This window comes from Acipenser ruthenus, chromosome 3 (genome assembly GCF_902713425.1).
Source record: "Acipenser ruthenus chromosome 3, fAciRut3.2 maternal haplotype, whole genome shotgun sequence".
Taxonomy (NCBI): Eukaryota; Metazoa; Chordata; class Actinopteri; order Acipenseriformes; family Acipenseridae; genus Acipenser; species Acipenser ruthenus.
In genome coordinates this window covers 86502722-86530576 of record NC_081191.1, presented here as the reverse complement: position 1 = coordinate 86530576, position 27855 = coordinate 86502722, and the positions used below count along the sequence as shown (strand labels likewise).

Here is a 27855-nt window from a genome sequence, read left to right as displayed (position 1 = left end):
ACTCTGACGCACACACACACACAAGATCTCCACACACCAGACGCGATGCAATTTTTGACCATGCACACCAGAAGCAACACAGAGGCGATGTGACAGGCTTGAAAACTGCCAGATCTATACAACTATTAAAAATTGCTATTGACAAAACTATGATGAAGACTGATACATTCGTCAACATGATGTATTAATTACGAGTATCTTCTAATGGTATTTCATACATGCTGGGCTTATCCTTAGCCTTCGAAGTGGGCTCCCATATATTGTTTTTCAAATCTCTATCTTTATAATTGTGATGACCTTTTCATAAAAGCTCTGGGTATTTTTTCAAAAACGAGTATTGTTTCCTTCCTCATTTTGGATACTGCTTCACCTTGCTGGACCACGTGCATTTAAGCTGTTCTCCGATTGCTCAATGCCCTAGTTGACGCGCGTCAAACCGCAAAAAATAGGATTCAATCCTATTTATTTCGCGCAGCTCCTTCGTCGCCTGTCGCGTCGCGTTGCATCGCATGTGGTGTGAAAGATACTTATCAAAAGTATAGGTTCTATTCATTTTGACGTATCGCAGCATATTTCTGCTTGCCGCATCGAGTCTGATGGTTACGCTAATAACGTGCCCCGCTCCCTCACGGTACACATAACAAACAAACAAACAAACAAGACAAGACAATACAGTGTCCAGGATGATGCCATCGCCAGGGTCGTTACAATATTTAGAAAACATCACATATCATTAATATATATATATATACTGTACTAGAAGTGATCCAGGATCATGATTTACTTTTAAATATCATGATTTACTTTTAAATTTGTGTATATAATATACTTTCTATTTTACAACCAACACTTAATTGTAAGAACTGCATTTTGTAAAATGTTGACCATTTCAGATACAACAGTATTCTTCTACGACGCTGCAATTTGGAACAGAGAAAATAATATACAGCACGTTGATATTAATACAAAAAACGAATATTTCAATAATAAAAAATGTGGTTGTACGTTATATAGAAGCTGTTTTGACTGACAGCCATATAACCCCCGCCCTCGAGGCGTGTCCTCGCGAGGCCGCAGTTTAATGCCCCTGAAAGTCGGAAGGCGGAGTCAATCACAAGGTCTGTTGTTTTTGTTCGCTGCGGTCGAGTAATACAGAGAAAATACAGTTTAGGTTTTAAAACAGCAACAAAATAACGATACCAAACCTAGGCCTCAGATCGGCGCTTATTGAGCGACTGATCTCGACCAGCTGTATCTTTACCTGACAGGAAAATTTGAAGGGGATGCTGCTGCGGAGAGAAACATTATTTTTTATTCGCCCCTCGGGTATTTTGTTTCGGTTCGGTGGGTGCTCTGAAACTGCGACGAGTTTTTTAATACAACAAGCCTTCCAGCAAAGTGGACGAATACAACGACCGAGTCCGCCCCGACACACTTCGTTCTGAAACAGAACCGAACCGAACCGAACCACAACTATCTCACCCGGAATCATTTGCCGAAACAGATAAAACAACAATATTATTCCATGCATTGTCCCAACGTAATTTTCAACCGAGGAACCACCATTTACATTTCTACAAGCGCTTAATTACTGGTGAGTTTTTATTATTTAACAACATTACTTTTTTTAAAAACACGTTTTAAATCGGCAGTGCAAACGTGATGTGAAGTTTGACTGCAGAGGTATTTAAAGGCTTTCCTTTTTAGGTAAAGATAAAACAAAATCTAGCTTCCCCAAGAGACTGAACTAGGAAATACGAAACATTACTGTGACACAGTAGGGACGCACAAATGTAGACCAGAAACAATTACGGGTTTTCAATTTCACATTAACCATACAGTAAAGTTCGAATCGAGTTCTGCAGTACAGTTCAAAAGTTAACAAGAAAAACAAGTTATTTTTCCTTTGTTAAATGTTGACAAGTAGTAATTTGTGCTTGAACATGTAACTGTGTTGATGATATCATTATTATTATTTAGTCTTATCAGACGCTTTTATCCAAAGCGACTTCTAGAGACGTAGGGGGTGAACTATGCATCGAAACTGCTGACCTCTGTCGTCAAGTCGAAAGGACGGAGCACAGAAGTGTGTTGAACAGAATACACAATTACTGTGACGTTATTTGATACCTGTACAACAGTATGTTACTATGTTATCTAAACACCCTTCTATAGTATCATTTTTGCCTGAACTGCAGTGTTTGCCAGATTTTGTTTTAGCACCATTATTTACATTTAAGAAAGCACTCCCTTGCCTTTCAAAACGTAATTGTTGGCAATTTGTTTTTAAATAACATTACCATTAAATTGTTGTGCCCATCCACATTACAGCTTGCAGAGAATGGGAAATCATTTGTTTTTGCTCCTTAGTCATAACCTCTTTCCAGGATTTTTCTTTTACAGTGTTAATACAATTAAGTTAGTTTCCTATGGATTAACCTGTACTGACATTGGTATTGTAAGTGAGCTGTTTTGAGATAGTGGGTTGGTCTCAGAGGGTTCAAGACCCTCTGTGAGCCTTTGAAAACATTCTTTGAGTTCTGTAACCTCCTTTAGAAATAGCAAAGAAATTGACTATGGTGCAAACTAGGTACTAGCAAGGTTGGCTTTTTCTGCAGGGAAACACTATTAGCAAAACTAGAAATGGTTAGTACCCTTAATATTACCACAATATTTTTGTATGGTATTTTTACAGTTTTATCATGCTTTTCCTGTGGTTATAGTATGTACATTAGTTTGTCATGTTTTAAATACTGTATGCTTTACCTCACTCTTCTTTACAATACTTACCTGTGCTTTCACTGTGCTGTATTACACTTTGCTATGCTTTTACTATGGTACACTTTTATAATGGTAAAGAATGTAAGGACAGATTGAAATACTGTATTCATAAAAAAATAAATAAATTAATTAATAATAATACTGGGTAACATAATCATACTGAAAACAAGATTCAATTTGTATACCTCGCACAGTAACCCATCTGTTTCAGACTGGTTCACAGAATATCAGTGCTTACAAATTAGGAATGGGAGTTTGTTTAATTTCCTAAATGTTAGCATTAAACAGGTTTAAACTTGTAACATATTGGGAATTTATTATTATTATTATTATTATTATTATTATTATTATTATTATTATTATTATTTATTTCTTAGCAGACGCCCTTATCCAAGGCGACTTACAATTGTTACAAGATATCACATTATACATTATTTCACATTATATAGATATCACATTATTTTTACATACAATTACCCATTTATACAGTTGGGTTTTTACTGGAGCAATCTAGGTAAAGTACCTTGCTCAAGGGTACAGCAGCAGTGTCCCCCACTGGGGATTGAACCCACAACCCTCCGGTCAAGAGTCCAGAGCTCTAACCACTACTCCACACTGCTGCCACCAAAAAAACTGTAACCAAAAAGAAAAGCCATTATGAGAAGCCAGCTCTCTTATCCCTTTTTATAAAATACTGCAAATATAGTAAGTGCACAACAATTGTTTGTGTGTGACTTAATTGTAAAAACTCTAAATTAATATTGATTATGAATTATATAGGCCCTACACATTTATTTTGCATGCTTCCAGTTGTATTTGAAGGCTTTTGTGAAGTGTCTAGACTTTTTGCTTCTTGCTTTTGAGCATGTGTTCTCAATACATTGATTATTACCTGTCTGATCTTCCATTAAGAAATCGGTTGCTACTCTAATAACTGACTATAAATGTACACAGTTGGCCCAGTCCAGAGTTACAGCTGAAGGTAGTTACTGTAAGAGTAATATTTGTTTTCTCACTTCCTTCCCTCTGTTTTGGCTTGCATAGAGACAGGAAGTGTTGTAATAGATAGTATAAGTGTCTGTGGCTTTTGTAGGCGGTGATGTTGTTGATAGTGCAGGTCTGTGTTAGCACTGGAGGCTCGACTGTGCAGTTTGCTGCTGCAGTGGGCAGGAACTTGGAGAACACAGTGGGGTGGGGTGGGGTGGGGTGGAGGGGCAGCCTCTGTTCAAATTTGGTGACTCCAGTCCTGCTGGTGCCCTACAGATTTCAACATACCTTTTCTGCAGTTTCCTGTACATTTCAATCCACCCCCCAAGGCACTGACATTGAGTATACAGTATTCCTTCGAATTCAAGATGCACTTTTTAAACCAATTTTTTCTTCTAAAAATGGCCTGCATCTTCAATTTGAGTATAGTGATGTGTGTATTAAAATCACTAATAAGACGTGACTGCCCGAGTACACAAACAGGAATGTGGCCGACTGCCCGAGAAAAGACGAAAAAAACATTACTGCCCGATCTCGAATCAGCCATGACGTACAGTCAGCCATTTTCAAACAAGTGTCATTAGCTTCCGGAGGAATTTGAAGAGAAGCTTTTACAATTTCAGCGTTTTGTTATTGGGTTCCGTTCTAACAAACCGTACCAGCTTGGACAGATTGGAAATGCTGATCAGACCCCAGTATTTTTCGACATGCCAAGCAATACCGCAGTTCACAAAAAAAAAAAAGAAAAACAGAGTAATCGCAACTAATGTTCTCTGTGACAGCAGACGGCCGCAAACTGCCTCCATACGACGTTTATTATATGCGTAATTGAGGCTGTATCTTTGTAAATGCATCTTTATTTGATGTTTTACTTTTTGCTTAATTTGGGCAGCATTTTAAATTCGCTGGCGTCTTAAATTCGAAGAAATGAGGTATTCCCCTTGAGTCAAAACTGGTTAATTATAGTAATAATTTATTTAATAATTTATTTCTTAGCAGACGCCCTTATCCAGGGCGACTTACAAGATATCACATTATTTTTACATACAATTACCCATTTATACAGTTGGGTTTTTACTGGAGCAATCTAGGTAAAGTACCTTGCTCAAGGGTACAGCAGCAGTGTCTCCACCTGGGATTGAACCCACAACCCTCCGGTCAAGAGTCCAGAGCCCTAACCACTACTCCACACTGCTGCCCAGCCATCTGAAATGTTGTATCTGATAGTTTGTATCAGACTTGTATCAGACTTGTATCAGATGCAAATGAGGTCAATTAGCTACTGTTTCTTATTTAACTTGTTATAAAAAATATATATAGTTCAGGGCAGTGTTTCAAACAATTCTTTGGTGGCCTTCGAATGCGACCACAAACACTGGTGGCCACACTGCTGATTTTGCCTTAAAATACTAAGTATATCATGAAAAAAAATATATATATATATGTGGGCGGGACAGCCTGTTTCCAGTTAAACAATCGGGCGTCTAGCTAGTAGTGTGGAAAAGGCCAGAGTCAGATTGGAATTTCGTTAAATAAATCTCAGATGATGTTATACCAAATAATGCAATTAGAGGGTTAGGATCAATAGGGTGCTGAATGATTTGGGAGAGGGTCTCAAACAGTACTCCAGAAGTGAGCTAGATTAGGACAGGACCAAAACATATGGATGAGGGTAGCAGGGGCCTGCCCACATCGGTCACAGGTTGGGTCCAAAACCAGATAAATCCTTGCCAGCCTGGCCTTCAAGAGATGAATGCGGGGCAGAACTGTCGGGCTCAGACCGATGAAGAGTGCACTTGACTGAGAGCAGACTCCCAATCATCATCCTGGAGACTGAATCCTAAATTATGCTCCCATAATGTTTTTAGGCTGGAAAGTGAAGTACAGTGTAAATACATAATTTCATTATATATTTTAGATATCAAGCCTTTGCAGTACGGTTCGAATCGAAGTACACAGTCAAACGCGGACTTGGGGACATGCAGGGAACTGCGCTACTATAGTCCTTATAAAATTTCAAATTTGTAGGTATCTCAAAAAGTGGGTCCTGGGCAGATTGTATTTCTGGGAGAGTTGTTCAGAAGAACCGAAGCTATTGTCCATAAATATGTCTTTCAGACACTTAGCACCATTCCCATGCCATATACGAAAAGCAGTGTCTTCCACTGAAGGAGGAAATAAATGGTTTCTATCCACAGGACACTGTAATGAGACTGATTGTAAGCCAAAGTGTTGTCTAAATGGTGCCCAGACTTTAAGACTTTGTCGAACTAAAATGAGATTTAGTTAAGAGAAGAGGAGAACACAGCAAAGCAGGTGAGGTATACTGACAGGAGGCTGCTTGTATGCTTAACCAAGCTGGAATGTTCTGGTTGGGGCTGGAGCATAACCATAAGGAGATGCCTGTTGGATGACCAGTAGTAAAAGCGGAAATTTGGTAATGCCATGTCTCCTGAAGGTTTGGGTCTTTGCAGGAAGACCTTACGGATCCTAGGCATTTTTTTGTTCCAGATGAATGAGGAGATTGTTTGGTCTGAAATTGTAAAAGGCTTGTGGGCTAAAGACTGGAATGCACTGAAATAAGTTTACAAATCTGGAAAGTGAGTTCATCTTTACAGAGTTAATGCGGCCAGCAAGTGACAGAGGCAGAGCAGACCAGTGAGTGCAATCCTGTTTTGTACGTTCTAATTGAGGAGTAAAATTGGATTTTAAAAGGTTATTAAAGGTTCTAGTAAATGTGATTCCAAGATAAGTGAAGGTGTTGCCGGCTATTCGAAAGGGTAGGTTTGTAAGGCTATAGTTTTGGGCAGTTGAGTTAATCGGGAAGAGTTCACTTTTGTGAATTAAGTTTGTAACCGGAGAATTTACCAAATTGCTGTAAGGTGTTAAGAGCATGCGGAAGAGAAGATACAGGATCTGAGATGTATAGAAGGTGGTCATCTGCATATAATGAGACCTTCTGCTCAAACCCTCCTTGTGTCACACCCTGTATTTTCTGATTAGCACGTAGGGAAATAGAAAAGGGCTCAATAGCAATGGCAAAAGAGGGTAAAGAGGGCAACCCTGCCTAGTACCACGGTATAGTGAAAAATATTTAGAGTCTATATTATTAGTAATAAGAGGCCAGGGGTGAAGAATATATTAGTTTGAACCATGAAACAAAATTAGGGCCAAAGCCAAATTTTATGGAGTGTAACAAGGAGGTACATGCTTTTTCTGCATCCAGTGAATAAGAATCTCTGGGTGCAGTGAAGTAGATGGAGAATATATGATACTGAATAAACATCGAAGATTAAAAAATGACTGCCTACCCTGAATGAATCCTGTTTGGTCAGTGGAAATAAGAGGGAAGAATGAATTCAAGGCGGTGCGCCAGGACTTTTACCAGAATTTTGACATCTGAATTGAGAAGGGAGATAGGTCGATATGACCCACAGTCAAGAGGGTTGGAGGCTGAAGTTTGGATATGAAAGACTCTGAGAAGACAACTTAGCAGCGAAAAAAAACTCTGCGGGGAACCCATCTGGGCATGGGGATTTGCCACTGTGCATTTAGCTAATGGCTTGTTTGATTTCAGCTTGGGTGAAAGGCTCTTCCAGATATGCTTTGGACAGCGGGTCGATTTGTAGGAATGGTAAGCGTTGCAAAGGAATCAAGGAGGCGTCTTTGGGAGATTCAGATTCATAGAGACGAGTAGAAGTCTTGGAATTGTGCATTAATTCTTTGTTGATCAGAAGTGATTAGGCCTGATTTTGTGCAGACTTCAGTAATCAAACCTTTACTGCCAGAGCTGATGGGCCAAAAGTTTCCTTGCCTTATCCCCATGTTCATATATGGCATGACGCGATTTAGTCGAGTTGCTCGGCATGGTGTGTGGCCAGGAGGTTAAATTCTGTCTGTAAAGCAAGCTGTTTTTCGTAAAGCTCAGGAGTGGGCGATTCAGCGTATTGTTGATCCACTTGTAAAATGCAGTTAGTCAGCTCAGCAAGACAGTCAGCACGCTGTTTATTTGTTTTGGCTGCGTATGAAATTATTTGAACCTGAAGGTAAGCTTTAAGAGTTTCCCAGAGAAGAGCAGAGGAAACCTCTTCGGTAGTATTAGTCTCTAGAAAAAGGTTGATTTTGGAAGGAAGTAAAAGCAACAAACTCTTTGTCAGAGAGTAAGAGAGGGTTAAAGCGCCAATAGCGGCGCTTTAAATAAATACAAAAACTACTTTCAATGTCCTGTCAATCACATGCTGCACAATTCCCAGCTAAATCTAATACAAGTATAATGATTTGCAATGCTATTATATCATAAAATTATGTGTAAAACTGAATAGGGTGTGATGGTCTTACTTTACCCCACTGAATTAACTATAAAGCAAAGAACGTCACACAGTAGTTAAAGTAATACATGTTTGTGTAATTAAGGGAGATACAGTACAAAAGTAGACATGCTTTTTTTTTTATGATTCCCACCATTGTAGTTTCTTTGCAATAAACAAAGTGACAAAAAACACATTTTCATAAAGTAATAGCATTACTGGCCAGTAGCAGCTAACAGAAACACTATGAGGAATCGGAATGCAAGCAGCATGAACTGCGCTGAGTGAAAGCTGGATAGCAGCGCCAGTTTAAGAGAAAGGTTGATTTAAGAAAAGGAATTGCTGGGGGGGCTGCTATGGCCGCACAATCCCACTGGTGGCGTAATTTGAGAAAAGTTGGTATATTATTATTATGAGGCGCACTATCACTATTGCCTTTTTAAATTTACAATCAAATATAATCTGTGAGCAAAAATGAAGTGAGGGATGGAAAGAACCTGCATATTTATAATTTTTTTAATTTATTTTTTTGTCTGAATTTGATCAGTCTTGCTGCCTCGCTTTGCCTCCCACTGATCCACAACTTAGTCGTCTCCCACTGCCTTTTACCACAGCCATGCTGTCCAGCCGCAGTCTCCAGCTGACTCCATCAAGAATAGCATGTGAGTGTAGATTAGAATGTGCAGTGTACTAAGGGACAAGGAATGGGGAATGTATGGGAATTGCTTAGAATAGATTGCGAGTTCTCAGGGACGAGTGGAAATCATGGGCGGTGAGGGGAGACCAGCATTAAGTGCCCAGCAAAGTATAAAGGGGAAGAGGAGTGGGATGGGGTTGAAGACAGAGAGAGTTTGTTTGACCTGGCAGTTATGATAGGCGGGGGTGAAAGTGTGGTGGGCAATATTAATTGTGCCCATTTTTTTGTTAGGTATGACACCCAGCCAATATCTCCAATAGTGGGATAGCTTCTGTTGCATAGAAACCTGTCCAGGGGAGATAGTAAGACAACTTGTTTCAGCGTGCTTTTGAAAAAAAAAATCTTGTCGGTTAACAGAAAAGTTTAAGAAAATGAGCACAATCAAAAAAACTAAACTTCAGACAGACAGTGGTAGGAGGGTTGGACAGAGACATTTGGAACGATTGACCGTAAAGGAAAAGCACTGTGTTTTTTGTTATTTGTAATGAAAGTGTTGATTATCGAACCTCAAGTGTAAAACACCATTTCGACACCAACCACAAAAATATTGCAGATCTTAATGAGAGTGAAAGGAAAGAATTCCTTGAAAGGGCAGTGAAGAAGTATCAAAACCAGACTCTTGGCTCCCGAGTGGCGCATCCATTAAAAGTGAAAGGCCCTATAGTCTAGATGTCGTTGGTTTGAGTCCAGGCTATTCCTTTGCCGACCGAGGACGGGAGCTCACAGGATGTGGCGCACAATTGGCCAAGCGCCGCCTGGGAGGGTTAGGTCGGCCAGAGTGTTCTCGGCTCACCGCGCACCAGCGACCCCTATAGTCTGGCCGGACGCCTGCAGGCTTGGCTGTAAGCTGCCCAGAGCTGCGTTGTCCTCCGACGCTGTAGCTCTGGGTGGCTACATGGTGAGTCTGCAGTGTGAAAAAAAAGCGGTCGGCTGACGGCACACGCTTCGGAGGACAGCGTGTGCTCATCTTCGCTGCATCCCAGCGCGGGGATGGTAGCGGTGAGCTGAGCTAAACAAAAGTAATTGGACACTATTAAATTGGGGAGAAAACTACAACAAAAAAAAAAAAAAAAACTGATTGGCGACTACTAAATTAAAAAAAATAAATAAATAAAAAAACAGGCTCTTGTTTTTAATAATTCTATTAACAAAATGATCTCATTGCATTGCAAAGCATGGCAAGCCCTTGTCAGATGGTGAATATACCAAGAGTGCCATGCTGGCTAGTGCTGGTTCTTTATTTTATGACTTCCCTAACAAGCATAAAATTGTGCAGTGCGTCACAGACAAAAAGTTACCGTTTAGCCGCCCTAATTAATCATTGGCACCCTTGGCACTTAATGACGTAAAAAATATATATATATAAGACTTTGGGCACTGTGTTATAGACAGCCCATAAAACTAAGCTGTTTGCCAAAAAAAACATTTTTTTTCTCACCCTGTGGATACAAAAGCCACCTTCATGCCAGCAAGCCAGTAGCTACACATGATAGTTCATACAATTAAAAGTGTACAGAGGCAGCTTTTGACCCCCCTCCAAAAAACACACTGCATTTTGTGCAGAAATAAATAGTTTAGAGCCCTAATGATGCATGTCTGTGGAGTGTGTAAACCAGTGTGGCTGGTCTTGAGACTGTAGTATGCGTACTGTACTTTAGTAACAACTGTGTTTTGTATCTGAAGGTTCCTGTGAATTCACTGCTTTCCTTATCGTGTCGTACATTGTAGTGTTGTACAGTAATGCCTGTTATATTATTGTCTCTCACATGTGCAATAGGGGGCATCTGCCCTTAAATCAGACTTTGCAGAGCACTAGGTATGTAGTGAATGTGCCCTGTGCAGTGAAACACTACCCCCTGTGTGCTGCACACAAGTTTATAACCTCTTCAATCCCATTGTACAGAATGGAATTGATAACTGCTGAAGACCCAGCAAAGTAACTTAGGGGGTAGTTAGAACAAATATTTGTGCTAAATATTCAAATATTATAACAAACACTGCAAAAATGTTCATATATGTTCATATAACAGAATATCATACGCAAAGGAAACCAGTGCATCAATGAGGTCTGAATATACATCAATGTCTCTGTCTCCCTGTGCGTGTGTGTGTGTGTGTGTGTGTGTGTGTGTGTGTGTATCTCGCTCTCTTTTTATGTGTCTCTGATCTGCCGAGCCTACCTGCCCTGCTATAGCCCAGAGCTTGAGCTGACAGTGTTATTCTTGGCTGGGCTGTGATCCAGCGGGCTTGTGTGTGCTGCCAAAAGCTTGTTTATAGAAAGAGTACTCCATTACAGGACTGATCAGGTGCTGGGGCAGGGGAACAACATGGCAAACCAAAAATGTACACTAGATGCATCCCTTCATGACAGGAAGAGCAAAAAAGAGTACAGAAGACAAAAAAGTAAATAAAATGAACGCACATTTAACATAATGTGTACATCTTATAGGAACATGTTTGATCTATGAAGTTATGACAGTGCATAAAGTTTACTGGAATTGCTTTGTTAGCTCTGTGTGCTTTTAAAGTGATAATGAACGAAGTATCGCACATCGTTTTTTCTAGTCTGAGCATGTTACTGTACTGTAGCTACAAGCACTACTCGCACCAAAAACAGTACAAAATAAAGAAACTAGTTTTTTGTATCTAAGACTGTGTTTTTATATGTATGGTAGGCAAACATTTTGACATAGTCATCTAATGGAGAACATTCTCTTTCTTTTGAATAACAGGATCGATACAATGAAGGGTTCTCAGCGCACTGATTATTGGTGATTTTATTACCGGTCCGATATTCCAGGAAATTGGCTGCCGATTGTACTTCTAAATCAGGCTTTTTTCCCTTTTTGAAAAACAAAGGTACATCTGTATATTCAATTGGATAAATGGAGTTGCTGATGTTTCGCTTTAAATATTGGAACTTCTCTATATCTCTGCACCTTTCATTATTGATTCAGGGAGTTTTGCGAATAGTTTATTTTGTGCTATTCCAAAGAGGCAAACGTTACAATAAACTTGAATGTGTATAGGTAGGAAGCTCAGCTGTGTCTTAGTGCACTCCTCATAAATCCAGGAATGGATCAAAGTGCTCTGCAATGAGGTCATCTTTCCATCCCTGAAGTGTCTCTCCCACTGTCTTGCAGTGAAGAAGTGCTGAGTGATCCCATCCAAACATGAAACTCCTGGAGAACTCGAGCTTTGAGGCCATCAACTACCAGCTGTGCATTGAGACTGGGGACTCGAACATCATCGGCAGGTGAGCTCAGCACATCACAAGCAATAAACATGTAAACATGTTCACCTCAAAACATGAAATGATGCTTTTCCCATCATTTGCAGTCTACACATTAAAGTACAAATCAATGATAATAAGACATTTGTTTTCTTACTGTGTCAATTTAATATATAATATATATGCATATAATAACCATACAAGTATCTAATAACCACTTGTTTTACCTGTAATTATTAGTTCTACCTTTGTTTCATCTGAATGATAATATAAAAAGATATAGGGTGGCTTGCATAAAAGTGGATTAGTTACTTCTCGAGTAATGCTGCTCCAGAAATAGTTATTCTGAGAGTGAAACTGGGTTGCACGAGGGAGGATTAACAGATAAGTTACTACTCTGAGTAAAAATGAATTAGAAGAGTAAATTATGCAAATTGGATAAAATGTTCAAAATTCCAATCCGGTAGACATTTTTTTTTTAGTGCAGAGGTAAACTTTAGCGAGGAGGTAAGTGTCAAATGTAAATAAACTGTTCTAAACTGAGTTAATCAAAGTGTGTTTGTATTAAAATGCACTATATAACAATGGCCATATCCGTTGCTTTCCACACCATTTATCTTTTCTCCCCTTTCGCACGCTAGGCCCCTTTTCAATCCCCAGTATTTTCCTTTGGAACACCCTGTTCTGAACTTTTTTGTTACTTTTTCACCACGGTATCAAGGTGTTTTTTAACAAACCGCCGGGATTTATATGAAGGTTAATAAGTAAATGTGAACTAAAACACAATTGTAAAACATATTAAAATCATATATTTTATATTACTTGCCAGGGACATCCCTTCTTTCCCACCTGTCTCTCAGACCCCTCCTGGACAGAGATGCGCAAGACTAAAATAATAATTTAATATCAACACATTGTATTACATGCAATGTGTAACATTTATATTTACACATCGTAAAGAGCACTTTTTTTTATATATTGTAATCTGAAGTAGTGTTTATTGACTGTTGGTGATTGTGAAATTATACACATAAGAAGAAACAGATCTTAAAAACAACTTTGTTTGTAATGCATGTAACGACAACAAAAATAAATCCATGTTATTTTCAAGCTTTTTGCAACACGCAAAGCCTATAAAATTAAAAAAATCAACTTGTCACATATAATTTGGATAATTATATAGAATTAAATTAATCATGGCAACCTACCTTTATTTATTGTATCTAGATATGGAAACAGCAACACAAAGACAAAGGGGGAAAATTACAGCAATTTTGAAATCATCTTGTAGAAATGGTCAGGCAGTTTTAAGAGACTACAGAGGACAGACACCATGACGCGAGAACTGAGGAGAGAGAAAAAAAGCATGGGTGGAAATAGAGAAGCAGTTTAATGCGGAGGAAAGGGTTACAAACAGATCAGTAAATAGCTACAAGTTGCATGGAAAGAACTGAAGCAAAAGGCAAAAAAGAACTGGGGAGGCAGACTGACCCCCTTTCACTCACAATTAAAGAAATGACACCCCAGAACTTCGCCTAAATTGAAGAGGTAGCAGATAGCGATATGAGGCAGGAAGAAATATTCTTCTAAATCCAATAAATACTCATCCATATTCCAAATAATAAATGAAAGAAAGTAGCCTCCTCCTCTACTAAACCAGCCTCTACCCAGGTTTAACTGACTCTCTTATTTACTTCTTTACCAAGATTACTCAGCTGTGGTGAAAGCAGACTAACCTTACTCTGCTGTTTACTCTGAGAGTGCTACTTTTCAGTTATTCTACTTTTATGCAAGCCACTCATACTGTATTGGAATTACAAAAAAAAGTTATTGGTTACACATCTTTTTAACTAATCCACTGTTCTCTGTCACAAATCCACAATTTAGATAGTGTGACCTTTCTGTACCAAGGAGGTGCTTCTCACTGCGGAGGGAGAGAGGGCCCACTCCTGCACTGTGATTGGTGGAGAGCAGTTGATCTGTCTGCCCCATGTGACCTTGTTGCTGGGTATAGATAGAGGGGAGGGAGGAGCAGTGCAGTAGTGATCAGGGGGAGTGTTGTGATGGTATGGGGTGGTCTGTCTGAAACAACAAGCAGAGGCTTGTGTAGAAGTGATAAGTTTGAAAAGTAAATCCAGCAAATGTAAAACTTACTGTTTACTTCTGTGTTAACATAGCAACAAAGAAAAATAAACCTTTAATACTTTTAAAAGCACCTTCAAATAAATCATTCTCTCACCCACGTGTATTTGTTTCAAATAATTGCTTTGTTTCTGTTTTTGATTATAGTGCGAGTGTCTCTAATGAAGAAAAGGTCTCTCTCTTACCTTTGGTCTCGCATTAATGATGCAAAAAGTCTTTAACTAGAAGCATCTAGTTGCGGTCTTTAACGCAGAACATATTGCTATGAACCATGCTGAGCTCAAACATTTTAAAAATAAGTTTCAAGGATGGAAAAACAGAAGCCAAGTAACATGAATTTTATACATACATAAAATGTAATAAATAATAAAAGAAAATAATTTTGTACAATTTTGCATTGCAAAAAAAAAATAAAAAATACAATTTAGTATAGTAAACACAGATTGGCAGAAATTGTGTAGTGTGTTGGCTAGACCTGCAAGTTTGGTTCTGTTATTTTAAAGAAAATAGTTTGGGAATATTGACTTACTGTATTATGGTATAAGTAACTACAACATTCTTGACTAGTATAACTGGGTCATTAAAAAATGAAAACTTCAAATAGAAGTATGATGTGGTAAGTTGTTATTAATTTCCAGTTGGAGTATGAACTGTGAATGTAGTGTCTGATGGTACTGGAGTTGCTGAGTTAATGCTGCCCTGGCTAGTTGTGTGTGCTGGTGTGATTCTCTGCCGGTCCTGATCTGCTCTGTCGCTGTTGTCTCCTCAGGATCGAGAGCTACTCCTGTAAGATGGCAGGGGATGACAAGCACATGTTCAAGCAGTTCTGTCAGGATGGTCAGCCCCACGTCCTGGAGGCCCTGTCCCCCCCTCAGACCAGCGCGGTCAGCCCCAGCAGGTGAGTCAGAGACGGGTCAGGCAGGTTGGCTGTGTGTTTATGTTGTTGCAGCTGAAGTATGCAGTAGAAGAATGCAGCACCCCACTTACTCTTTCTCCTTTTCCAAAGAGAGATGAACAAATGTTTTATAAAAGTTTATTAGTAAACTAACATGTTTAAAGGTAGCAGCCTTAGTGGTGAGTGTTCAGTGCAGCGAGAGAGAGTGTGTGTGTGTGTGTGTGTGTGTGTTTGTGCAGTGCTACCCTATAACCCTGCTCTCCCTCTGTCTCTCTCTCTTCAGATTGAGTAAGAGCGGTGAGGATGCAGAGAGCCCGCTGAGTGATAAGTGCTGCAGAAAGACTCTGTTCTATCTGATCGCCACACTCAATGAGTCCTTCAGACCAGACTACGACTTCAGCACGGCCAAGAGCCACGAGTTCAGCAGAGAACCCAGCCTCAACTGGGTGAGACTAGCATTGCCAGACAGGGCTCCTGGCTTTCACACGCACAGCCTTTCCATGCTTTCACACGAGAGATTCAAATAAAACCTGGTACAGGCACTGTGCATTAGTTAATGTGTTGCACAGTCGTCTTGTTATAAGAGATGTCATCTAATGCAATTATGTGTGCTAAACTATCTGTTATAAAAATAGACGCCCTACACACAACCTATTAGCTTCTTATACATGACAGAAACAAACCTGATACTGTTATGAAAAACTATCATGTGTCTGTCACAAGACAATTTTGGCAAAAAAAAAAAGGAAAAATGGCTAAGATTGCTGAGTGGAGAATTGGTTTGTCTGATTTTATAATATGTCTCCCCCAGGTGGTGAATGCAGTGAACAGCAGTCTGTTTTCGGCAGTGGGGGAGGAGTTTAACAACTTGAAGCCTGAGCTATGGAATGCTCTGGACCAGGAGATCTGTCTGCAGGAGTGTGACATCTACAGGTCAGATTGGGAACTGCAAGACTTTCAATTACTATGAAACCCCTTTTGTTGGCGTGCCTTTTATTTTCACGAAGCCCATGTGCCTATTTGAGCAGTTATCCAGTATTTTATATATTTATTTTATCTCCAGCTATAACCCTGATCTGGACTCCGACCCCTTTGGAGAGGATGGCAGCCTCTGGTCCTTCAACTATTTCTTCTACAACAAGAAGCTGAAAAGAATCGTCTTCTTCACCTGTCGCTCAGTTAGGTGAGAGGAGAGAATTAGAGGGCTAGGGAATGTGCTGAGCTGCAGTGTGGAAGGCAGTGGGTTTGAGTTGCTCAGTGGTTGGAGAAAGCGCTGGGCTGCAGTGTGGAAGGCAGTGGGTTTGAGTTGGTCAGTGGTTAGAGAAAGCACCGCGGTGCAGTGGGTATGAGGTGCTCAGTTGTTAGAGAAAATTTGAGGAAAGGTCAGGAAAGAGAATGAAGAGTGGCTTGTTCACTAACTCAGTGTGAGGCTGAGTTGCTCATTCTGGCTTATTCACTCAGTGGGTTTTGTGTTTTTCAGTTTCATGAGCGGGTGTGGTCGGGACAGCCTTGGAAACGAGTTGGACATGGAGCTGGAGGACGAGATGGATGACGAGACAGACAACTTTGAGGAGGACAGGTGCGTCTCTAGCTTCATCAACACAAAATACACGGGTACCGCTGCACATGGAGTTCAAATTCCACTGATCTCTTGAAAAACATCATAGATAAGAGCTCAATTGTAGCTAGCACCTGTGAAATAAGATTGCACGCACTTTGTATACTTTTAATGTTAAAGCTAAAAAACAAATTATCTTCTACAAGTGCCTTCAAAACACTTAACTTGACCATGCTCTTATAATTACTTGTATACAGAATTCTCCCCTAGTTCATGGTTTGCTCTCCCGCAGCATCCCAGGAAGGTCTTTGTGGGTCTAATTTTTGTCTGCGTGAATGGGCTATTGGTTTCTTATAGTTTTACCTTTGTAATTCGCATACAACTATATGGTCATTTTTATTTAATTTAAATAATAGCAGTGCTGGAACAAACATGGGGTTTTCATGTTCAAATTGTTAAATAATGTGTCCTATATATCAGTAAAACCCATTAATCATTAAATTACCTTAGAGTAAAAGGAGTATTGCTTTTTTCAGACCTCATTTATGCATTGGTTTCCTTTACATGATATCTTTTTGATACCATAAACATTCTATACACGAACCAAATACATTTGAAGAAATGTTTGTTTGAATATTTGTCCCAGCACTTTATTGTAGGGTTTCTTTTGAATTTAATTTTAACACAACAAACAGTGGCACTTGGCAATTAAACATGTGAACCATGATTCTAATATGCATACTCTAAAAATAACATTTATTTCCTGTACAGTTTCCATCAGGCGGTGTGTGTCTAGCGAGATGGAGTCACCCCCCCCCCCCCATCTCTGAGGGAGTGAGACCCTCTCTACAGGAGAGCAGCTCATCACCAGAAACTTTGTCTCTCTCCCTGTCTATCTTCATCTCAGGCACTGCAATTGTACAGCATTCTCGCTTACTCGCCAGGACACAGTGGTTTGTTTTGTAGCCTTCCGCCCAGCAATAACTCTGAAATGGGAGACCAGTTTCTATATGGGACTTTAATCCAGCGCAACACTTTGGATTTCCTGCATGGGCATCTCTTTCTCTTCTGAAGCAGCTAATGACTATCCAGATCCTAGGAACTGTGACTCCTAACTCGTAGAAACAGAGACAAAGCAAATCCTGGAGACTCATGGTCTAAACAAGACTTTTGGATTTGTCAGGGTTAATTACTGCAGTAGTACATCCTCAAGACAGGAGCAAAGGATTGACATCACATCACACTTTTAGGGCATGCAGTCTCTTGGTACTGTTGCTCTACACCACCAATTTATGAGCTTAGCAATGTTCACATTAATTGTCTATTGCAGATTAAGTGATTTATCCGTAAACATGTACAGTAAGTTGATTATCTGGTCAGTGTGGCTCACAAGAAAACATGAGAACGAGAAGAAACTCGTTGGCCCAGCAGTACTCGTCCGCAGAAAGTTGGAGGTATCCATTCTTCTGTCTGGATGTCTGCTCCGGTTTCCACAGCAGGGGTATGTTTTTATTTTATTTTTTTAATTGGGGTGGAAATTGTCTGATGTTTGAGCAGGATCCATAGTTAATCACGTGTGCGTTCTGTGAATCTCTCCACAAATCTGGAACTTATTTTGAGACCTCTGTCTGCAGGAGTGTTTATGAGATGGATGCAATATTATTATTATACAAGACTGGAGAGCTCTGCCGGCAGATCCAAGAGACTGTCCCTTCAGAGAAGGAGTGTTTTAAAGCCAGATCCTATTTCAATATGCCCAGCGAGTTCTCCGTGGTACTGGCAGCTATGACAACAAGGAGCCGGCAGCATTCAATGATTTTAAAGGACTCTTCTTGCTTTCCGTTAAACCAATAAACGAGACTTCTTATTCTTTATATTTTCTGGTCTCTGCAAAGTGGTGACGCTGGTGGCACTGCACTGAGCTACTGTGTTTATTTTATTGTTTGCTTTATCTAATGTTTTAGGTCCAGGTGTGATTGTAAGCTAGGAGAGGTCGGTGTGAATGGCACAAAAATAACTGAACTGCAGCCTTGCAGGCCTGGCAGGTTTTAGAAGAGTTTTTGCACCTACCAGAGTGACAAATTCAAACAAACACTGCAGCCTTAAAGTGAGTGTAGCTAACAAAAGCATTCCATTCATCTTGCCTGCTGTGAACTTCCATTCATTTCAAATGTGTATTTTTGAAAGAAATGCGTGTTTTTCATTTAAAAAAACACCAATACTACATTAGGTTAAAGAAAGTTATCTGTTTCTGCACCTTATTTTCAGGAAATCTGTTGCACTTCTTGGGTCATTTCACCTCAGCAGTGATGTTACTGGCTAAAAGCATGTCAGTCAAAGGGGAAAACAGCTGGCTGGTAATGACCTCAAAGAAGCCATTGAAAGGGTGGGGGTAATTTTACACTTCAGGTGAAATTACCAAGCAAGTGCAACACTAACTGAAACCATGGCTTGCAAACGTTTCTTTAATCAAGTGTAGTACCAGATATGATTTAAATAAGAACATGTCCCGTAACTTTCTAACTGCACACTTAAGACCTGTGTAGCTAAGGAAGTGCACAGCAGGTAAGATCTATGGAATTATTTGAACTAAATCACTTTAAATTGCCCTCCTAATATTTGGTGGTAATGGGGAATGTGCTGGTTACAGTTTTGTTTGTATTCCATTTATTATATGGTTTGGATACTTAGACTCCTGTTGCCCTGCAGTTTCAGCCATCGCATCTCGGAGACAGACCTAGAAATACTTCAAACTACTATTTATTTATTGCATTTATACAGCGCATTTTATACAAAAGTATCACAAAGCACTGTATGACAGTGCAGCTCCTTGCAATAGAAATGAATGGAATGTTTTTCAGTGTTTCAGCCTGGGCTGCATTTGTTTTGTTTTTTTATACATTTTTTCAAATGCATACGTGAGGAATGATTCCTGATAAAATGGGGCACTGGTGAAATAGAAGATGCTCTTCATTGAGTAAGCAGCAGTGTGTGAGTAAATTTTAAACAAGCAGCATTTGGGCAAGTACAGTATATTATAATAACCTCATTTTTAACGTTTGAATACCGCATAACTTTTGTGTTTGCCTTTCTTTTTAGAATGGAGGTTTCTGCATTGATTTTGTTTGGTTTGTTGTAATCTTATAGGCCGTTCTGTTTTGTTCTCTTTTTAATCTGATGGTACATGAATGAATAAACTCAGATGTAACTTTCTGTCTTCCTTTGTCTACTTGGATGCGTCACGACCTTGTATCTTTTCAAACTTTCTGCTCTTATGATGCAGCAACTACACATTGTGGCAGAAGCAGGCACAGTAGGTTTAATTGGAACACTGCATTTCTAATTTAAACTTCAGGCTGATGAGTGTTCCAGCATCCAGTATTGATTTACCTATGAAGCGTGGATGCAAATATAAAAACAATCATGATTATGTAGAAAAAAAACTATTGCTGTGATACACACAACACAATATACAGCAAAGGTAAAGTAATGTGTTTCTTGTAAACACTACAGGGTGCTCTTAACACTTTTTAACTGGTACTATAGTTTACTATATATTGGTATACAAGTCATCAACATTATAATGCAAAAGTATACAGCACATTCTTGTGGCCATCATAATTCTTCATAATACCTGTGGCAATCAAAAAGGCAAACCGAATGCTTGGATACAGGGCTGAAGGTGTAGAGTACAAATCCAAGGAGGTTATGATGTGAGGCTGTATAATGCACTGGTGAGTACTGTGTTCAATTCTGGTCACTGCATTACCAAAGGGACATTGTGGTCCCTGGATAGAGTCCAATGAAGGGCAACCAGACAAATCCCAGAGCTTCGAGGCATGAGCTATTAAAGAACTGAATTATTCTGCCTAGAACAACGAATTATTAGAGGGGATATGATACAATCTTAGAAGGCGTTGACAAGTTAACATGAACCAATACTTTAATCGCAGCACAGAAACCAGGACTGGACGACACAATTAGAAATTAAGTGGGGATTTTAATAATTACTTTTGTATCCACAGCAATGTATAAAACACAATATACAGTTTACAAGTCATTGGCTAAGACTCAACTGTCTGAAGAAGTTTGACTGAGGCAGGTAACCTTCACTACACACACCACCACCCAAGTCACAACGTCTTACCTTGTTTTTGTATGCCAAATGTTACAACTTGAGTGTGTACTCCAGCTATTCCTACTGTATGCAGTTCAATACACAAACTGAAAGAGGTCATTTTGAAGTTTAGCATTATGAGATGTGATCAATATTAAAAAATTATATTGTTTAAAGATGACGCTCCCATTAAAAAATGGATGCAAATTAGTATTGTAACATGAGCAAAACTGTACAGGTGGGCCTGCATAGGATTCAATACACATAATGAAGAAAAAAATAAGAATGCCAATAAGTTCATTTCTGTAAACGGACACCCTATGGTAGTTCCATTACAGATCAAACAACTTTCATAGTAAATATTTTATGTTTGGCATCAATTGTAGGCAAAATTCTTATAGATCCACAAGCTTCACAAATATATGACCAGCACTCTGAATTTTTAAAAATAAAATAAAATTAAATACTATGATGCCAGTTGGTAAGTGGCCACTAAACTAAATTATGCGAGCTGAGTCTGTTTCTATGTGACGCAGATTACCACTGTAATGTATGATGACCCCCGGGCTGTAGATAGCGCTGTGGGGAGGTAACTCCATCAATACACACCGTTCTGTAAAATAACTCCGGATTAGCCTTCCGGAGGGCGTCATCATACGGCGCCGGACAGATAGAGAATAAAACAGAAACAAGAAGTTTTAAGGACACTCTATAGTTTCAGGTGGTTTTATTTTATTTTTTGAAGACGTATTTTATCTGGCACTGGACTGCACGACATCCGTACTTGGTTATGCATTGATCGTGACTGCTATAGACATTCTGGTAACTTCGCCTTTTCTTTCCAATGCGTTATTTGAAGGAAAATGTAAGGAAAAGTCTGCTTGAATTACACAGTTGGAGACTCATTTTTTACTGCGATTAAAGTGCATGTTGGCATGAGAAACATTATTATAACATTATTGCAGTTTATAATTTGTTTATATTATAGAACTACACTTGTGTGAAGTTCTGCACAACATATTGTTATCAACAAAGAAACCGCGTTATTTACATTGTAAATTACAATTAATTATTTACATATATTTTCTTTGCTAAATGGCGTCAGCAGCAACAGAAGCCTCGCTCGGTCTGATATACCAGTGAATAACTTCGTACCTTTGTGTTGCTAAAATCGCGACATATTTAAAAATGCTGTCAATTTAGAAATTAAAAATCTTTAAATACACACAGTACCTGCACATGCTATCAGCCAGGCGCCAAAAAATATTGACATCGGGAATCTGCTAATATACAGACAATTGCTAAACACTTCTCTTTTCACAAAACGGAGATGCTAAAGCTGAAGCCTGAATTGAGTGATCCAGCAGAGACCGCCCTGTAAACGAGACAGCAGTCTGACGGGGTTCTGTCTAATCTTGGGAAATTAAACCTAAAAAGAAATGATCACAATGTTAGTTTTCAAAGGACAGTCTATTTCTACTACCAATAAGAAACCCTGCATACAGACTTCTGACTTAAAGTAGTTTAACATCAGCGCTGAGGATATATTCACGAATAGGCAGCAGTGTGGAGTAGTGGTTAGGGCTCTGGACTCTTGACCGGAGGGTTGTGGGTTCAATCCCCAGTGGGGGACACTGCTGTTGTACCCTTGAGCAAGGTACTTTACCTAGATTGCTTCAGTAAAAACCCAACTGTATAAATGGGTAATTGTATGTAAAAATAATGTGATATCTTGTAACAATTGTAAGTCGCCCTGGATAAGGGCGTCTGCTAAGAAATAAATAATAATAATAAAATAATATACATATTTATTTTGTATTGGCCTAAAGTTTAGAGAAAGAGAAATGGGTTGTTTTAAGTATAGTTGTTTTGTGCAGCTACTGGCAGTACCAAAACTCAGTTGCCTTAGTGCCAAGTTGTCCATCTGTGTAAACAATGGACCAATCTACTTAGGAGCAAGGGTTGTGTTGTGTATTTTTATAAATTCTAATGCACAGCTTGCAACTCGCCCTGGTCCTGCACCCAGACCAGTTTTTTAGAACTACCCACGGTTTATAATTTAAATGATCATGAGCCAGGAGTTTGACTTAAATACATCACTCCTCCCTCTGCATCAACAAATCTTAATAGTAAACCAAGACTCAGCGTGATTTATTATCCCCTGCTGGGGATGAAATCTCCTTTCAGGGAGATGGAGTGGAGGCAGTCATACTGTGTGTAGGTATATGACACTTCACATTTGTCCATATCTGGAGAGCTGCTTATCCAGTTATCAGGAAACTTTGTATTAACCTTATTTAGTTATTAAGAGTATCAGATTCTGGGTATATAAGGAGGTGTTTGTCTGTCCGTTCATCCATTAAACATGTCATTGCTAATTCTTATACTATTCTGTACATACTGTTGGTACACATCATGGTCATCAACTTTTTCATCATACGGACATACTTGTTAACTACTTTCTGTCAACACTAGTCTGGTTGGGGGGTTGTGATTGAAGTCTTTAAAATCACTGGGTCGTGCTGTGACGAGAAGTGTGGTCAGTTACATCAGAGCAGATTTACCAGGGGCCTGATTGTTCATATTTCTGGCACCTGGTCATTAAAAAAAATAAATATAAAAAACAGGAGTTTCAGTCTCTACTGATGGGAACAAATCTGCTCCATGACTGCCTCTACTTACAAAGAAGACTTATTGTGTATATCTACTGTATTAGCTGGTATTAAATAAATCCCCTTGCATTTTCTGTCATGGTGTCATTGCTAGTGGGGTGAAGGGATGAGGAATGCCTGCCTCGCTGGTCTTCCTGTGTGCCCGCAAGGTAGTGTCGGATCACGGCTCTGCTCTGCGCTCGCTGGCTTCTCTCCCGCAGGAGCTCTACCCCGTCCTCTTCAAGGCCGCGTTCCTAGACCAGCGGCCTTTAGTAATCGGGGAGCTGGTGTTGCGCTGGCCGGAGCGGGTGCTGAGTCTCACACGCAGCCTGCGGGCCTGCCAGCATTGCTGCCTGGACCTCAGCCGGGACTGGCCCAGTCGAGACTGCCTGCAGGCTGTGCTGCTCGCCGTGGTCAAGGGGCTGAGGGAGAGGGACAGACGGGACAGGTGAGGTGGTCATTTAAATAAAAAATGTTTTACAGTGTGAGGGTGATGAGGGTATGGAATGGGTTTCCTAGCCGTGTTGATCATGCTGAATCACGGAGATCCTTTCACAAAGTTTTGAGATCAATCAGGTATGAGGAACCAGACATGCACATTAATGTTGTACGCATGTAGTCTCATCCACATGAATGTTGCAGTGCATGACAAAAATCCAGTGGAGTGCTTCTCATGCGAGCTTTCTGATTGCTGACACACATTCCCAGTGTGCTAAAGTTGAAGTGTGTTCAATACTAAAGTTTAAATGTTTAGGAGATTAAATGCAATCTAGATGAAAATATTGATATTAAAACTTTGGTAAGCACTACTCTAAATTAATAAAAAGGAGAGGACATTATTCATGTGTTTTTGTTATTGCACTTTAAAGATAGCTGTGTTAATAACCCTGGTTTGCTGTCTCTGTGCAGGAACGCTCTACGTGTTCTGGACCTGTGTGGAGTCCAGGACGAGGGTAGCCGTCGCGAGCCCAACACCATGGGCAGTTGGTTCAGGACAGTGGCTCTGTCCAAGGCCTGCCTGGAGGCACGGGGGAGGAGAAGGGGCGGGGAGTCCACAACCAAGCGCAGACGGGGAGTCTCTTCACCCGCAGTGGAGGTTGAGGTGCGGGCGGACCTGTTTGTGAATGGCAGCTCCTTCGAGACGGTGCGGCAGGCCCTGCGTGGTTTGGGTCCCCTGAGGCTGGTCTGCAGGGACCTGCGTGCCGAAGAGCTTTCCACTCAGCGCACTGCCTCGCTGCTGGACATGCTGGAGCCCTCCGCCCTACGCAGAGTGGATCTCAGGTATCCCAGAGGGATGAATGGTCCGCTACTGTAACAAGCCCAGCCATTTGTAAAGCTAATTATGTTTTGTGCATAACTATTGAAACATTCCAGATCAATTATTGTGACATAAAGTAGTTTCCCCTCTCTCCTGTTATCTTAGACTTACTAGTAGTGCTGCACAAACCGATTATCCGATTATTTGGATTGAGCTCTGTAGAGTGAGGGTTAGTGGTGTTGATTGGCTCATTGACCATTTCAAGTGAAACAAATGAAGAAACAGCTGCTTGGATTTGTGTGGATTGCTGTTCTCCACAGAGTCTAAGAAAAGCATCAATCACAAGCCCAAGCAGCTGTTTCTTCACATGTTTTACTTTGAATGGTAAATTAACCCCATCAGCACCAGTGACTCTCATCTGATTTCTGTGGAATGGAGCAGTTTTCAGCTCTTTTTGGTGTTTAGTACAGTGCTCCCCCTTTATAACGCTGTAGTCGGGAGACATAGTAAAAAGATTGTGCTATTTGCGTACCGCCTTATAGCGAGAATGCTAGTGTTAGTGTAATTTTAATCTGCTGTCTTTTTAACAAAGTTTTATTTACCATCACTGTATCAAAGTGCATTTCATGGTTTAGTAAGTCTGGATGTAGCATTTGTACTACATTTACATTTCAGTGGAATATATGCAGTACATTATTTAGTTTAAAATTCTATTCTATACTGTTTTTTCCAAAAGAAAAAAAAAACTATCCAAATGACCTTTTACCATGATAAAATCAAGATACTGTCATTTTCTATTCAGCTTCTCTCTTGATGTTAAAAAGCTTGCATCACTGCACCCCCTAGGTACAACAACCTGGGCCTGGCTGGCATCGCCCTGCTCCTGCCACGCCTGGCATCCTGCCCCTCACTGCTTAGCTTACGTCTGCTCTACAGCAACGTGGACGTGCACCGACCCACCCCTGGGATGGAGGCAGGACTGAGGGAGCTGGCCGGGGGGCTGGGTGGGCTGCGGAACCTGCGGGAGATCAACCTCACCTCCCTGCGCCTCTCGGGCAAGCTGCGGCTCCTGCTGAGGTACAGTGCAATACCGGTGGTATTAAAACATCCTGAATGCCACTTTGCCCATGTTAGGCATTTACATTTAAAGCTATCAAGTTGCATGGCTCTGTTTGTGGTGAATGCTTGTTTTTTTTTCACGGCAAAATTTACAAAGTGGATACACAGTGGTTCTGTGAGTAACGCAAAAATAAATAAATAAATGAATGAGGGGAGACACAAACACTGAGGGCTGACAGTTGTCTGTTTATGTCTTTACTCACAGTTTTTGAGTTTGTAATTAACATTTTGCTCTTTGATGCTGCAGTGGGGAGTTGTGAATTACTGGTGACTGCACCAGCTGGCCATTGAAACATGAAAAATAAATAGGCTGGTCCTGTAGTGGTTCAGGAATCTTGTTGCCCCTTTATTATTATCTAGAACAGGACAGGTGCCAAACTTGCTTAATATCGAAGACGACAATCCAATTAACTACAAAAGTCAGCAACACAAGCTTTTTTTCAGTACAGGAATGACACATCTGTGTTTTGTACAGTAATTAAAGATAATACCTTGTCAAATTTGTTTTTGAGTACCTTGCACATGGGTTCAGAAGGAATAGATGGGGAATGCAAGGGTGGCGTTACAATGAAGGTGATTATATTATGTGTGCTGACATGGACTTTTTCAGCAGCTTCTCGCTCTGTCTCTCCCCCCTCCCCCAGTGCTCTAGAGAGACCCCTAGAAGTCCTGGAGCTGCCTTACTTCTCCTTGACCCCAAGCGATCTCTCCTACCTCTCCTCCAGCCCCCATGCTCCTGCCCTGCGCAAGCTAGACCTCAGTGGGAACAGCCTGAGTGTGGAGCAGCTGCCGTCGCTCCAGAGACTGCTGTCTCTCTCTCGCTCTCTCTCCCACCTTGTGCTCTCAGGCTGCAGCCTCACAGACTCCCTGCTGGGGGCGCTGCTTCCTTCCCTGGGTCTCTGCCGGGGCCTGCAGAGCCTGGGCCTCTCCCTGAACCCCCTGTCCACCCGTGGGCTCCTGTCCCTGGCACACACGGCCATCTGTCTGCCCCTGCTCCAGCTGCTGGTCTACCCCCAGCCCACCGACTGCTACGAGGAAGGTCTGCCCCAGCCGCCCTCCTACTACAACCTCATGGAGTTCCCCCTGGACCAAGGCAAGCTGGCCCGTGCCACAGAGGAGCTCAGGGAGGTGCTGGAGAGGGCAGGCAGAGCTGACCTGGTCCTCTCCACTGACCTGTACAGCCACAGCACTGCTGAGCTGCTGGAGGAATGAGGAGTGGAGATACACAGCCAGACAGACCAGCCAGCAAGACCTCTTCAACACTGGGTCTGACACACACTCGCTTCCTCTGTACTGATCTGTACAGCCACAGCACTGCTGAGCTGCTGAAGGGGAGGAGTGAGGAGTGGAGACACACAGACACACCAGCCAGCAAGACCTCTTCAACACTGGGTCTGACACACACTGACCTCGTCCTTTCCACTGAAGTGTGTTTCAATACAGCAATGAGTGTTGTGCACAGTACATATTTAGAATAATGTGTCCAGGAGGGTTAAGCAGTTGTATTCTGATTTTTTTTATTTTTTTTTATTTATTTATTACACTAAAGCATGTTTGAATTTGTTTACGTAATTTTGTACATCCATTGTGAGTCTAAACCTTACTGGGCTGTTTTTTTAACCAGTGTGAAGATAACAAAAACAAAACAAGATAGAAATTTACACCCAAGAAGGGTAATTTAGGGGAACCTAAGTTGTTTCTTATTGAATCTGTAATATGTCTTCCTTACAGAAAATACAACTACAATAAAAAAGCATTACTATATACATATCAGTATTAATGCCGGGACGAACATTGGGGTTTCAGTATTCTTTCATATTGAAGTAGCTGAAGGAAAACAGAAATACATACCTATACTACAAAAAAAAAAACTCCTGGGAGTAAAATAAAGTGTGGTTTGAGAACCAGTGGTCTAGTAGATATATAAATGAAGCATCACATGTCTTCATGATGACTTCTTCAATTTAAGTTGCTACAATAGTGTCCTGTAAGATATGTCTTTTTAAATGCCTGCGTTAAGGTGCAGTAGTGTCTACAGTGCCCTGTAAGATACAGTGCCTTGCGAAAGTATTCGGCCCCCTTGAACTTTGCGACCTTTTGCCACATTTCAG

The 27855-nt window shown here is 40.6% G+C and overlaps 2 protein-coding genes across 5 annotated transcripts; both read left to right on the top strand.

The window, feature by feature from the left end:
* The first annotated feature begins 1080 nt into the window (after window positions 1-1080).
* Window positions 1081-19812, top strand: LOC117394904 (repressor of RNA polymerase III transcription MAF1 homolog). 2 transcript variants are annotated; one of them, XM_033993609.3, is made up of 8 exons: window positions 1081-1594; window positions 11916-12028; window positions 14916-15044; window positions 15325-15487; window positions 15853-15974; window positions 16105-16224; window positions 16522-16620; window positions 17371-19812. In XM_033993609.3, exons 2-8 carry the CDS (start codon window positions 11946-11948, stop codon window positions 17393-17395), a joined length of 741 nt encoding a protein of 246 aa, XP_033849500.1. In that variant the 5' UTR covers window positions 1081-1594; window positions 11916-11945; the 3' UTR covers window positions 17396-19812. The 2 variants fall into 2 exon arrangements, with proteins under 2 accessions (XP_033849500.1, XP_058874446.1); XM_059018463.1 differs by having other exon boundaries at window positions 1094-1118.
* A 1514-nt stretch (window positions 19813-21326) lies between these two features.
* Window positions 21327-27835, top strand: LOC117435526 (leucine-rich repeat-containing protein 14-like). 3 transcript variants are annotated; one of them, XM_034058786.3, is made up of 5 exons: window positions 21327-21581; window positions 23483-23815; window positions 24277-24648; window positions 25472-25702; window positions 26389-27835. In XM_034058786.3, exons 2-5 carry the CDS (start codon window positions 23502-23504, stop codon window positions 26954-26956), a joined length of 1485 nt encoding a protein of 494 aa, XP_033914677.2. In that variant the 5' UTR covers window positions 21327-21581; window positions 23483-23501; the 3' UTR covers window positions 26957-27835. The 3 variants fall into 3 exon arrangements, with proteins under 3 accessions (XP_033914677.2, XP_033914676.2, XP_033914678.2); XM_034058785.3 differs by having other exon boundaries at window positions 21328-21538; window positions 26389-27834; XM_034058787.3 differs by having other exon boundaries at window positions 21553-23815; window positions 26389-27834.
* The last annotated feature ends 20 nt before the right edge of the window (window positions 27836-27855 follow it).

Bases quoted from the DNA above. Each gene is read 5' to 3' on its own strand.
- LOC117394904 (XM_033993609.3), top strand. From the start codon at position 11,946: ATGAAACTCCTGGAGAACTCGAGCTTTGAGGCCATCAACTACCAGCTG. The intron at 12,029-14,915 runs GTGAGCTCAGCA...TTGTCTCCTCAG, and splicing joins GACTCGAACATCATCGGCAG to GATCGAGAGCTACTCCTGTA. The intron at 15,975-16,104 runs GTCAGATTGGGA...TTTTATCTCCAG, and splicing joins CAGGAGTGTGACATCTACAG to CTATAACCCTGATCTGGACT.
- LOC117435526 (XM_034058786.3), top strand. From the start codon at position 23,502: ATGCCTGCCTCGCTGGTCTTCCTGTGTGCCCGCAAGGTAGTGTCGGAT. The intron at 23,816-24,276 runs GTGAGGTGGTCA...GTCTCTGTGCAG, and splicing joins GAGAGGGACAGACGGGACAG to GAACGCTCTACGTGTTCTGG. The intron at 25,703-26,388 runs GTACAGTGCAAT...CCCCTCCCCCAG, and splicing joins AAGCTGCGGCTCCTGCTGAG to TGCTCTAGAGAGACCCCTAG.